Source organism: Crinia signifera, unplaced genomic scaffold (assembly GCF_055691185.1).
Source record: "Crinia signifera unplaced genomic scaffold, ASM5569118v1 HAP2_SCAFFOLD_89, whole genome shotgun sequence".
In the NCBI taxonomy this organism is placed as follows: domain Eukaryota; kingdom Metazoa; phylum Chordata; class Amphibia; order Anura; family Myobatrachidae; genus Crinia; species Crinia signifera.
In genome coordinates this window covers 348,698-361,901 of record NW_028142806.1, presented here as the reverse complement: position 1 = coordinate 361,901, position 13,204 = coordinate 348,698, and the positions used below count along the sequence as shown (strand labels likewise).

The window sequence follows — 13,204 nt, the reverse complement described above, 5'->3', positions numbered from 1 at the left end:
GTCTCTAGCATCCAGGGTCTGTGGGGTCACTGCACTGCTTTGATGCTCCAATGGTGCCTCTCTCTCTCTCTCTCTCTTCCCCTTCTAGCCAGGGAACCAGCTATCAATCACTGCTGTGGGGCTGTGGCTGTGTGCTGCAGCACCTCTCTTAAACTCTCCTGGCTGCTGCACTTCACGCTGCCCAGCTCTGCCTACTGGACACACACTACACAGCTTCTCCTCTCTGGCAGCACGTGAGTCCCTTCTCTCTAACGCTGCTGCAGACTTCTCCCTCTCATCAGTTTCAGTTTCAGTTCCTCCTCACGCTCCCTCAGCCAGCTAATCAGGGGGGTGTCAGGTTCTCTGCACGTGGATGTGAGCTGGGTCTGTTAACCCCTCACATCCCTGCAGTGTCTATGAAGCTGCAGTTTTTCCTAATAGCAGCATTGGCTGCCATTAAACCTTTTTGAGGGCACAGGGGCACTCAGAGTGGATTGCCACACTATGTCCTATGACTGGTCCAGGGCTACTTGTGTCCTTCATGCCTCTCTCTTGTTGTCTTCCAGTCCTATATCTGACGTGGGCTTTCATTCCTGAGTCGTGGTATCATGGTTGCCGACTCTCCCGGAATGTCCGTGAGACTCCCGGAATTCTGGGACATCTCACGGACTCCCGGAAGAGGCCCCCTTTCTCCCGCAGCTTCTGCTTCGCCTCCGCGAAGTGTACTGCGCATGCGCGTCGGCGCCGTCACCGCTGCCAGACTAAGTTGAACTGCGCGTATTTATTCACTGGCACCGGGGAGAGACCGCTGCCGGGTGGCCGCAGGATGGAGGAGATGCCGTGGGTTGTTGCCATGCTGCCGGCAGGGGGTGCGGCTGGGGAAACCCCTGATTAGCTGCACCTTGGAGGAGATCGAGTAGTTTTTCAGTCTGCAGAGGAGGTAATAGATGGGGAGGTATGTCATACCGGCACTTTGACTGCTGTGCCGTTTCCAAACCCCCACCAGGTCGGCTCACCCCTGCGGCTGCCTGACAAGAAAATTCACATTAACTGAAATCCCAGCAAGCAGCCGCAGCAATGGAGAGAAAGTCGTCAGCATTACCTGAGCACTACAGGCTGTCTCTCTCTTGTGTAGCTCCGCCCCCTCCCCCAGCAGGTCTCTCAATCCTGGCAGTTGCTGATGCTGTGCAAGGAGGATGGGGAAACTTCCGGCAGCTGCCGTGCCACCCGGGCCCTGATATCAAGTGGGAGGAGTTGGTATGCAGCTCGAGGCGAAGCTAGTGATGTTCTGCTTGGAGGTGGACTCAGCTCTCCCATAGCGCCGGAGCTGCAACATGCACAGTGGTCAGTAGTGCCTGGGGTGATGCTGCTGTCCATGATGGGGCACCAGGGTGTGTCCCCTCATTCTGGGGGGGGGGGGGGGGTTGATTGTTCTCAGTGATGGGCATCCTTTCTTCCACCTGACAGATACCCCTACTCCTCATAGCTCACTTAGCCTTCCTTGTGCCACCATTAGCTTTCTGTGCCCACCTCACCCCTCCCTGTGCCACCCACAACTTACCATTCCCTGTGCTGACTGTATCCCTTCCTTTCCCCTCACAATTCACCATCAACTCATCACTCAGTCATTAAAAATACAAATATATATTTTTAGAGGGTGTAGTGAGATTTATTTTGGGACTCCCGCCTCATAGCAGCTGCACACATATACTGTAGTTAGAGGTTCCGGGCCATGTCTGTCCATATGTGCCCCTTGCCATCTGTCTATATGTGCCCTTCTTCTCTCTGTCTACACCCCCATATAATGCTCTGTCTTTTTATCTGTCTGTCTATGTCTCCTACCCCTCCTGTCTGTCAGTCTATGCACCCTCCCTTCTGTCCATCAGTGCACCCTCCCATTTGTCTGTCTGTCCATCTATGCCCCCATATTATACTCCACTCATTCCATTAATCTTGAAGGTGTAGCTTCCTGCTTCACTTTGGTAATAAGGATCATAGGTCACTGATTATACTACATCGCCCCATATATATCAAAATTTTGGTCACTGTCAGCATAATGTCGGAATACCCTAAATTTCTTGGAACATTGTGAACAGTGTGGTAGATGTGGGGTACTATTGTGTGACCATTAAAAATATAGGGGGTGCCAATTTTCCTGCTGGCACAGGACACCAAAATGTCTACTTGCGGCTCTGTATTTGGAATGCTATGGGTGAGGGGTGTTATGTTTTACTGGCTGATAGGTGCTGGGTCAGAGGCAGAACTAGTGGCGGTGCTGGGGGGCACAAGCTAAAATCTTGCCTAGGGCATCAAATTGGTTAGGGCCTGCTCACTCTATACACCCACATAATGTGCCCAGGCACACTCTATACCAGGGTTGCTAACTCTCCTGGAATGTCCATGAGAATCCTGGGACATCTCAAGGACTCACGTAATAGAACCCCTTTCTCCCACAAGTGCCGATTTGCTTCCGCAATGTGAATTGCGCATGCGCTAGATAATGGCAATGACGCCGCCAACCCCCTCTGGCGATGCAAGACCCGCCACCTGGCAATGCTAGCCCCTCCCCCAAGTGATGCAAGGCCCGCCCCCTGGCTTTTACTTTTCTCCCTGAAATGATTTTTCAAAAGTAGGCAACCCTGCATTATACGTGTGTGGTATGGAAGACCTACAGCAATTATATAGACAATTATTAGGTCGACCACATATGGTGGACATGCATTCGGCCGACATTGTCAAAAGGTTGACATGTAAAAAAGGGATTTTTGTAAGAACTTACCGTTCGAATCCCTATCTCTGATATGGTCCTGGTGACACAGCTCAACATTGGGATGTAGGAGGGTCCGCAGGAGCCAGGCACCTATCCTAAAGCTTTTGGAGGGTAGGCTCCTCCCTTCTGCATCCCAGACTCTTCAGTTCAATCTTTCAAAGCCACTGGAATACATTAACTCAGTACAAACGCCTGCACATATTATATGCACAATATCAAAATTAACTTCTCAACCATATATAACATGAAACATCATGAACCTGGCATACTTACTGAGCGTAAGGGAGGGATCGCTGTGTCACCAGGACCATATCAGAGAAAGGGATTTGAACGGTAAGTTCTTCCAAAAATCCCTTTTTCTCTTTCAATGGTCCTGGTGACACAGCTCAACATTGGGACGTTCCAGAGCCGGCCCTTTGGGTGGGTACGCTCAGGTCTGCAGCTCTCATCACTGTTCGCCCGAATGATGCGTCCACCGACGCAAACTCATGGAACCTATCGAATTTGGCAAAAGTATGAACAGATGACCAAGTGGCAGCCCTGCAAACCTGCTCAGCTGTTGCCCCATGTCGAACCGCCCAAGAGGTGACGACTGACCTGGTGGTATGCGCATTAATCCTGGCCGGCACAGGCCTACCAACTTTAGTATATGCAAAAGCAATTACCGAGCGCAACCACCTAGCGATGGTCTGTTTAGAAGCAGGCCAACCAATTTTGTATACATCATACAAAACCAACAAGGTATCAGTCTTCCTGACACTCTTTACTCTGTCCACATAAATGCGCAAGGCACGCACAACATCCAAATTCCTCAATTTGTCCCTTTTCCTTGAACCCTCTGGGGGTTGAAATACAGGCAGAACTATCTCCTGATTTAAATGAAAAGCAGAGACTACTTTTGGTAAAAATTGGGGTACTGTCCGAAGGACAGCCCTATCATCATGAATTATAAGGAAGGGAGACTTGCAGGACAATGCTCCCAACTCCGATACTCTTTTTGCTGATGCCACTGCCAACAGAAATACCAGTTTCCATGTAAGGAATTTAAGGTCAGCCGAACTTAACGGCTCAAAAGGCGCCTTTTGAAGGCACTCCAGAACCAGAGATAAATCCCATGGTGCTACTGGTTGTTTGTAGGGAGGTTTCAATCGAGAAACCCCCTGTAGGAAGGTCTGTACTTCCGGTAACAATGCTATCCTTTTTTGGAAATAAATTGACAAGGCCGAGATCTGCACTTTGAGTGACTGAAGGCTTAACCCAGAGGAAAAGCCATCCTGCAAAAACTCCAACAATTTAGCCAATCTAAATCGCGATGTATGAGATTTCTGCCTCTCACACCATCGAATATAGGTCTTCCAGACCCTATAATAATTTGCAGAAGACACTGATTTTCTAGCTTTAATCATAGTGTTAACCACAGCCTCTGAGAACCCTTTGTTCTTCAAGATGGCGGTTTCAACAACCAAGCCTTCAAATTTAACCGAGCTGAATCCAGATGGTTGAACGGTCCTTGGTTTAGGAGGTCTGACCTCAGAGGTAGATGCCACGAGTCCACAGACAATCTCTGAAGCCTCGAGTACCAGGACCTCTTTGGCCAATCTGGGGCCACTAAAATCACCGGGATTGCTTGGGCCCGTATCTTTTTCAGAACTCTTGCCAGCATTGGGACTGGCGGAAAAACATAAAGAAGATTCCCCTCCCAGGGTATGGTCATAGCATCCACCGCTTCTGCCAGTGGATCCCTCGTCCTGGCATAGAACCTGGGTACCTGATGGTTGAACCTGGATGCCATCAGGTCCACCTCCGGAGTTCCCCATTTCAGTGTAATCTGATAAAATACTTGTGGGTTCAGGCTCCATTCTCCTTCCATCAGCTCCTCCCTGCTCAGGAAGTCGGCCTCTATATTCTCCACTCCTGGTATGAATATCGCTGATAACGCTGGAACATTCTGTTCCGCCCAGCTGAAAATCCGGGACACCTCCCACATAGCCAGTTTGCTGCGTGTGCCTCCCTGGTGATTCAGATATGCCACAGCTGTGGCGTTGTCGGTCTGAATCCTTAAAGGGAGCCCTTGCAATCTTTCTCCCGCCAGAGAAATCACCTTCCACACAGCTCTCAGTTCCAAGATGTTGATCGGTAAGGTAGACTCCTCCGAAGTCCACAAGCCCTGCAGACGCAGGTCCAAGACCACTGCCCCCCAGCCCCTGAGGCTGGCATCTGTAGTGACTACCAGCCAGCTCCAGGACTGCAGGGACCGGCACCACTGAAGGGAATCCACCTCCGTCCACCATTTCAGGGAAGATCGAGTTTCTGGAGACAACACCATTTGTTCTGACTTCATGGTCTGAGTATTTCCTGACCAGGCTGTCAGAATGTTCCACTGGAACACACGAGAGTGGAACCTGGCGAACTGTAACGTCTCGAAAGACGCCACCATCTTCCCCAGCAGTTTGAGGCACCTCCATACTGATGTGCTCCGAGACCCGAGGATCTCCTGTACCAAGGCAGCCAGATCCCTGGCCTTTGCCTCTGGTAGAAATACCCGATGTAGGTGGGTATCCAGCACGACTCCCAAGAATTGGAGTCTCTGTGACGGCACCAACTGAGACTTTTGTAAATTTAAAAGCCAGCCGTGAGCTTGCAAAAACCCGATGGCTTCTGCCAAGTGACTCTTCAACTTTTCTGCTGACTCTGCTTTGAACAGCAGGTCGTCCAAATATGGAATCACCGTGATTCCCCTCAGTCGAAGCGCTGCCGCCATTACTGACATTATTTTGGTGAATACCCTTGGCGCTGTGGCCAGACCGAAGGGCAACGCCTGGAATTGCAAATGCAGGTCTCCTATTGCAAACCTCAATAGAGCCTGATGTTCTGGGTGGATGGGAACATGAAGGTATGCGTCCTGGACATCCATGGACGCCAAAAATTCTCCCTGGTCCAGGCTTAGCAGCACCGACCGTAGAGACTCCATTTTGAAATGGTCTACCCACAAATGGACATTCAATGACTTTAAGTTTAGGATCGGCCTGAAAGACCCATCTGGTTTGGGCACGAAAAACAGGGTGGAATAAAAGCCTTTTTTTTCACTCCGCTCTGGGGACCGGGACTACCACGCCCTTCTCTAAGAGAGAGTGAGCCGCTCCCAAAAGAGCCGTACGGAGCCGAGCCTCCTTTGGTAGTGGTGTGGGAATGAATCTTCTCGGCGGAAGACCCTTGAAGGGAATTCTGTAACCCTGGGATACAATTTTTAACACCCAAGGATCCCGGTCTAACAATGCCCATGCGTCTCTGAACCCTGTCAGACGTCCCCCCACCTTGACCACCGCCGGGCAAAACCCTTGGTAGTCATGCGGAGGGTTTGTCCTCTCCTTTTGTGTTTGGTTTCTTATTAAAGGAACCAAATTTAGACTTTGAGGCCTTGCCCCTGGAGGACTGAAACTTTCCCCTAAAAGACTGCCCTCGAAAGGACGCACCTCCTCTAGGGGAGGGCCAAAAGGACAGCCTGAAAGCAGAAAACCTTGATGTCTGCTTGGCTGCAGGAGCTGGCAGAAAGGTACTTTTGCCACCTGTGGCCTGCTTGATAATCTCCTCCAGTTCTGAACCAAATAACAGCTTTCCTTTTTTTTTTTAACATATTTTTTATTGTTTCCGTTTTAAGACATTAGTACATACGACAGGGGTATACATTTCCCTGTAAACATTTGATACAAGACAATACACAACCTATCCACAAACAACAACAGTAACAACATCAAAAAGAAAAAAAAAAAAAATTACAAATCTCGACAGTCAAGTTTGCTTGACATATATAGTCAGCTCTATACATTTGTATTTATACTTTCGGGGTAGAGAGGGCTGGAGAGGGGAAGGTAGAAGTTAGGTATGCCTCCTCACTTTCCTGGTATCTAGGTTTCTCTCTGAGTTTCTATATTCATCTATATTTACTGGTGGTATTATGTTAAAATTTCCTTTAACCCCTTCACGACATTGCCTTTTAAGGTAATTTTTTTTTTTTTTTTCCTCCTTGCGTTCAAATAAGCGTAACTTTTTTAATTTTCCAGCTATATAGACACATGAGGGCTTTTTTTTTGCGGGACAAGTTGTACTTTGTAATGGTACCATTTACTATACCGTATAATATTCTGGGGAATCAGGAAATAATTCAATGTGGGGTAAAAAAAAAAAAAAACCGCCATTGCACAATTTTGCGCTGGTTACGGTTTTTTGGGAGTTCATAGTTCGTTTAAAATGATGGGTTATCTTTATTCTATGGGTCGTTACGATTCTGGCGATACCAAACTTATATAGTTTTCGTTATGTTTTACCACTAAAAAAAAAATCGCAACTTTTACGGTTTTTCTAATTTGCGTTGCGTCGCCATGTTCTGCGGCTTATAACTTTTTTATTTTTCCACCTACGGACCTGGGTGAGGGCTCATTTTTTGCGGGCTGAAGTGTACTTTTTAATTAATACCATTATGGGATATGGGCGACTTTCTGATCTCTTTTAGTTATTTTTTTTTGGGTACGCGATGCGACCAAAAAACGTAGTTTTGGCGTTGGGGATTATTTTCCGTTTACGCCTTTAACCGTGCGGGATAACTAATGTTATATTTTAATAGATCGGACTTTTAGGAACGCGGCGATACCAAATATGTTTATTTTTTTTATTTTTTATTTATTTTTATTTGGGAAATGGGGAAAGGGGGGTGATTTGAACTTTTAATATTTTTTTTTTTTTTTTTTATTTTTAAACTTTATTTTTTTTTTTTTTTACTTTTACTACAAGGCCCCCTAGTGTACTTGACCACTAGGGGGCGCGATCGCCTGTACTAGGTTCAGCCATAGAGCTCTATGGCTGAACGTAGTGATTTTATGCACTTCCTATTACATCCTGCCTGAGGCAGGATGTAGTAGGTATGCATACACGGCCAGCACAGGGGTCTACATTAGACCCCTGGCTACCATGGCAACCGATCGGCACCCTCCGATCTCGCTGCGGGGGGCCCCGATCGGCGCCGGAGGGGGGCGCCCCCCCTCCGATCAGCTATTTAAGCACTGCGGGCGCTTTGCCCGCGGTGCTTAAAGGGTTAAACGGCCACGAACGGCGAACTCGCCGCTCGTGGCCGTGAGAGCAGGGACCTGGCTGTAATATACAGCCATTACCTGCTCTCTTTCAAGCCAGCTCACTCCGTGAGCTGGCTTGATTTCCCTGCAACGGACATATGACGTATATATACGTCATATGTCGTGAAGGGGTTAAAAGCTAATGCCTCTAAGGCCTTCTTAGACTCATTATCTGCCTCCCAAGCCTTAAGCCAGAGCACTCTCCTGGCATTTACAGACACTGTGGAAACTCTGGCAGCCATTTTGAGAGCTTCCTCCTCAGCCTCCAGTACATACATCCAGTTGCTTTAAGCTTCTCCGCAAGCAATAACACACAAGGGTCAGCATGTAAAATAGTGCACAAATCACTTGCCCACACAATCATGGCCTTAGAGACCCAGGCTGAAGCAATCAGAGGGCGTAGGGTGTATCCCACCCCTTCAAATATTGCCTTGAGGTTACCCTCCAGCTTTTTGTCTACGGGGTCCTTAAAAGCTGCTCCCCCTTGCACTGGTAGCACAGTGGCTTTTGACAAACGTGCCACAGAAGCATCTACCACTGGAACTTTCTCCCAGAGATCTGCATGAGCCTCAGGCATGGGGTATAAACTGAGGAATCTCTTTGGCATTTGCAGCCTTTTATCGGGCATTTTCCACGCTCCTTCCAATAAATCCTGTAAACCTTCATCTGCCGGGAAGGTAACAGCTTCCTTACGCTGCCGTTTAAACACACCTCTTGCAGGAGTTTTATCTTCCACAGACAAATTCAAAGCCTGTTTAACAGCAGTGATCAAATCCTCCACCCCTGCGGCTGAGGAATCCTCAAAATCATCACCCTGCTCCCAGGGAATGTCTGCATATGCTCCATCCTCATCATCAACCACTAAAGGCACTGAATAAGACCTTTTAGGGGTCCCCACAGTATCAACATCAATCTTGTCTAGCAATTCACTAAACCTGTTAATCCCCTTAGCAGTATCCTGCATGACCTGTAGAAAACCAGGATCTGCCTGGGTCAGAGGCAAGGTGCCAGAGGACAGCTGAGATGATGACATAGGTCTCTGAGAATCTACCAAGACATTACTCTGTCTGTCCAGCAATTGCACTAAAGCATTTACAGACCTGCCCAGGGCACTGGCCCACGCGGGTTCCAATTGCTCTACCCTCTGGGGCTCACTCCCCATGGGTTTCACAGCAGCGCAAGAATTACACAAGCCCCCTTTGGTCATCTGCTCAGGGACAAATTTCAGTGCACAAACACTGCAAGCGCTCAATGTATCTGGGGCTCCCTCCCCCAAAACCACAGACTGATGCACAGACATGATGTTCACAAATAACACAGTCACAGCGCAAAATGTACAGGCGTTTATCACAGAGCCAATGTACTCAGTCACTTAGCTGTCTGTAGTCTTCAGAATGGGGAAAACGATGCCAAGGAAATCCAATCACTCTGTCAGGATCTGTTAGCCAGCTCAGCTCCGCTGCAAGCGTTCCGAATGGCGCCAAAAACAGAGTGAGGGAAGAGACCAAGTCCCTGCTGCTGCGGGGTCCGTGACTTTTGGCGCCAACCACCCCCAGACAGCCGCTCCCATTGCAGGATCTCCTAGTTCCAGTATCTCCCCCTCCACTGGGGACCACTTGGAACATGCCTGTAACACACTGCTGTCCTCTCATCTAGGAGCTCAGTGTGTAAGCTCCGCAGAAAATGGCCGCCGCCATCACAGAGCGCCTGTCCCCTATGATCCCCACCTAGCGTGAAGCCGGTTTCAGAGCGCTCCGGAGCCCAGGCAGCTTCTTAAAAGAAGCTGTAAGCGCTGCACAGGGAGGCCAGACAGCGTCTCCCTTGTGCACAGCGAGCTGACAGGACGCGCTTCTGTCAGCTCCTGCTGCGCAAGCAGTGTGAGGATTCACTAATGAGAATCCTCACACTGTGCCTACCTAACTAGTGTAAAAGTTAATAAAATAATAAAAAACCCTAACTAACACTAATCCTTCCGCTGCTCCCGCAGCCCTTTAGAATAGCACCCACTCCAGTGGGCACCTAACACGAACTGAAGAGTCTGGGATGCAGAAGGGAGGAGCCTACCCTCCAAAAGCTTTAGGATAGGTGCCTGGCTCCTGTGGACCCTCCTACATACCAATGTTGAGCTGTGTCACCAGGACCATTGAAAGAGAAATGTAGACAGTGGAAAGGGTGGATAGGTACAAAAAGTTGACGGAGTCAGAAGGTCTACACAATTTCGAATTAAACACTTTGTCTATTGGCCTTTTAAGCATGTTGACTTACTGCATGTTGACCACATATATATATATACTGTATTGTCTGCCTCATAACTACATACGTGTACAGTACTTACTTCTGGGGCCAGTAAGTCAGTCCTAACAAATGTAACCACGACTCAGGAATGAAAGCCCACGTCAGATATAGGACTGGAAGACAACAAGAGAGAGGCATGAAGGACACAAGTAGCCCTGGACCAGTCAAAGGACATAGGAGACTAGAGCCATGAATTGGGTCCACCAAGATATTAGTCCCTCTGGTATTTCCCACAATGGGGGAGATTTTTTAGCGGCTTTGACCATATAATGACCAGCAGCAGAAAGGCAGAACCAGCCTGGGTTACATTTATTCCTATTACCATTGTAAAGCTATCGGTCCAAGATGCCAATCACAGCCCTTTAAACAGAAATGTCAGAGTTCGTTCAGCATCACATTCCACCCCACGTTCCTCTAACTCTCCTATCCACTTGGGCTGTGGGGTCAAGCGGTTCCTAGCCAGTGCCGCTGTGGCTGCAAAGAACACGCTTCTCACCTACTGGGTCCCCTATGTTCAGACCTTGCTTTCCCAGACCAAGATGAGTCTCAAAAGCGGCTATGCAGCAGACTTCTTGGTATAATGTGGAGATAACCGATAACTCCTCAGCACACGGGCAAACTCCCTCCCGACCCAACTCTCCTGCTCACTCCCAGGAAGAGAGGGCTGGGGGGCGGCGGCGGCTGTGGAACACCGAGTATTATATGGGCATCCACATAAAACCGCTGAGCATTCCCCTGCGAACACAGGCGTGGGGATGCCAGCTCTAAGCGGATGGCTGACGTTACATGCCCACCACCAATTGGGTGGATAGTGGGCATCTGAAAGCAAGTATGGACTTCCAGAGCGATGGGGCGGGTGTTCAGCAAGGCGGCATTATCTTCGGTATCACTTTAATTGCTCTTCAGTAACTGCGCTTGGTTGGATAAAACCAATCGGAAGAGCAAAGTGTAAGAGTGTAATATAAGTTAAATCGATGACAGTTTGTATAGACCCCCCCCCCCCCCCCGTAATGTTTCCCTCTTGCGTCTGATTGCAGCGTGCAGAGATGACGCAGCCTGAATGACATTCCGGATCCCATAGCCCCGATTGGTCATTAGTATAGTTCCCATGTCACCAATACTCACTAAATCCACACTGAGACGCCACGTAGAGGACAAATCCATATATGGCTCTCTCTGGCAGCGGGGACGGGGAGTTCTCTACCATCCTGTGACCTCAGACAGCCTGGTATGGAACAGAAGAAGATGTGTCATGGCTCACGGCTGAGAACACAAGTAGCACATATTCTATAACCTATTGCAGTGGTTTCCAAATGCGGTCCTCGTGGCAATCTAATACCCTTTTGCCACTAGCACGGGGGTGTTTTTTTTGCTAGTGGCAACGCAAAATCCCGGGTTGATTGACCCGGAACTCCAACCCTGGTAACTACCAGGGTTGGACCTGGGCCGCTTGTGTAAACAGGTCGACGCGACCTGGGTCCCATTCACTACACTGTAAAGGTGCCGCTGGGAGATGCTGTCATCACCCAGCACCGCCTCCTGATGACATCACACGCCCAGCTTTATGCCTGGTCGGATGGTTAATGTGAAAGTGCTTGCAAGCCTGGTACAAAATGCTGGGTGTGACCCGGCTTGCTAGTGTAAAAGGGGTATGACAGTCCAGGTTTTAAGAATATCCATGCTAGTGCAGAGATGGTATAATCACTAAGGTATTAATAAAGCGGTGGCATCATATACCCGAATGACACCCGATGCAGGGTAAGGCTTGCTGGGAGGGGCGTGGCTTTGTGGGCTGGACCACCAAATTCAACACGCCAAGGGTCTTGGAGATGTGGGCTGCTCTGGCTGAAGTGGCGGCTTCTTCACATTGACAGGAGCCTGATGCTGCACATTCATCTCTGCACTAGATAAACAATGAGCTTGTAGGTGAGGTCTTTGGGGGAGAGTTACCGAAGCTTGGAGAGAGATGAAGTGGCGATAGATAGGGACAAGAAGGACTTGTTTATGGGTAAAAAGAAGACAAAAATGTCCACTTACACAGACCTGAGTGAGCCCCGACCAGGGAATTCGCCGTCATACAGTAGCAGCAGATGGATCCTCTCCTAGGAATAAAGCACAGATTTAGAACACGTGCCGTCCTAATACACATCAATATAGTTGTAATGCCCACAATGAATGTGTCAACATTTTTAGCATGTTGACTTTAGAATTTCTGTCTGTAATGAAAAACTGTAATGTAACACTGCTGCTAACCCCCCGGGGAAATGTCGACACTGCTGCGGTCATAATTCTGTCAGTGTTGACATTTTGCAGGTGTCAACATTGATGGTGATATTTTTAGCCATGTTAATATTTTTTTTTTTCCAGATCATCACCGTTGACCTGCTGTTGACATTGATAATGCCGACATCTTGACAGCATACCCTTACAGAAACATTTTCCATTTACATTTGGGAAAGAGTTTTACACAAACAGAACTCTGCAAAGAGCGAATCAGGTAAAATCTTATGTGGGGCACAAGGCGGAGAGTAGCAGCCAGACATGGAGTCTAGCCGCTACTCTCTAATCCTTGGAGAGAGATAAAGTGGAAGTTCCAGCCAATCAGCTCCTGTCATTTTTCACACACAGGGATGTCGCCTATGCCAATGATACTAAATGCATATGCTCTAACATATGCGATTAGTATAGCAATGGGCAGCTCTTATCGCAAGAGATGGTGTCGGCGCTGGATCGCGTTAAGAAGCCCATAGTCTACTTAATGCAGTGCAAAACCCAATAATGGGGTTTTTACGGCATTTTTTCATTTATACCCCGTTCTCACTGCTGCAAAAACCCGGGTTTTTGCCAGGGCAAGCAGTAATTTTGCGCATCCTATCTCAGTGTTCCCTAGCCAGGGCCGACGCCTCCACTAGGCACCACATGGAGCCAAATGTGCAGCAGGTCCGACGCGACGGCCGAATCACCCCCTCCCCCTGGCTTTCTCTCTCCTTTGGTAATAAAAGTCAGTGTAAAGTGACCTTAATTCTGGCCACAG

General features: G+C 48.6%; 1 protein-coding gene and 1 long non-coding RNA gene across 2 annotated transcripts in view; one reads left to right on the top strand and one right to left on the bottom strand.

The window, feature by feature from the left end:
* Positions 1-1,096: 1,096 nt before the first annotated feature.
* Positions 1,097-13,204, top strand: part of LOC146056762 (phosphatidylinositol N-acetylglucosaminyltransferase subunit P-like) — a 210,598-nt gene continuing 198,490 nt past the window's right edge. Inside the window, exon 1 of the mRNA XM_083168437.1 lies at positions 1,097-1,323. Coding sequence (XP_083024563.1) covers positions 1,160-1,323 — 164 coding nt within the window. The 5' untranslated portion in view covers positions 1,097-1,159. The remainder of the gene's footprint in view (positions 1,324-13,204) is intronic.
* Positions 10,208-12,273, bottom strand: LOC146056770 (uncharacterized). Its single transcript, XR_014469403.1, has 3 exons — positions 12,208-12,273; positions 11,296-11,395; positions 10,208-10,283 (listed from the first exon to the last, which is right to left on the bottom strand). It is a non-coding gene; the product is annotated as an uncharacterized LOC146056770 (long non-coding RNA).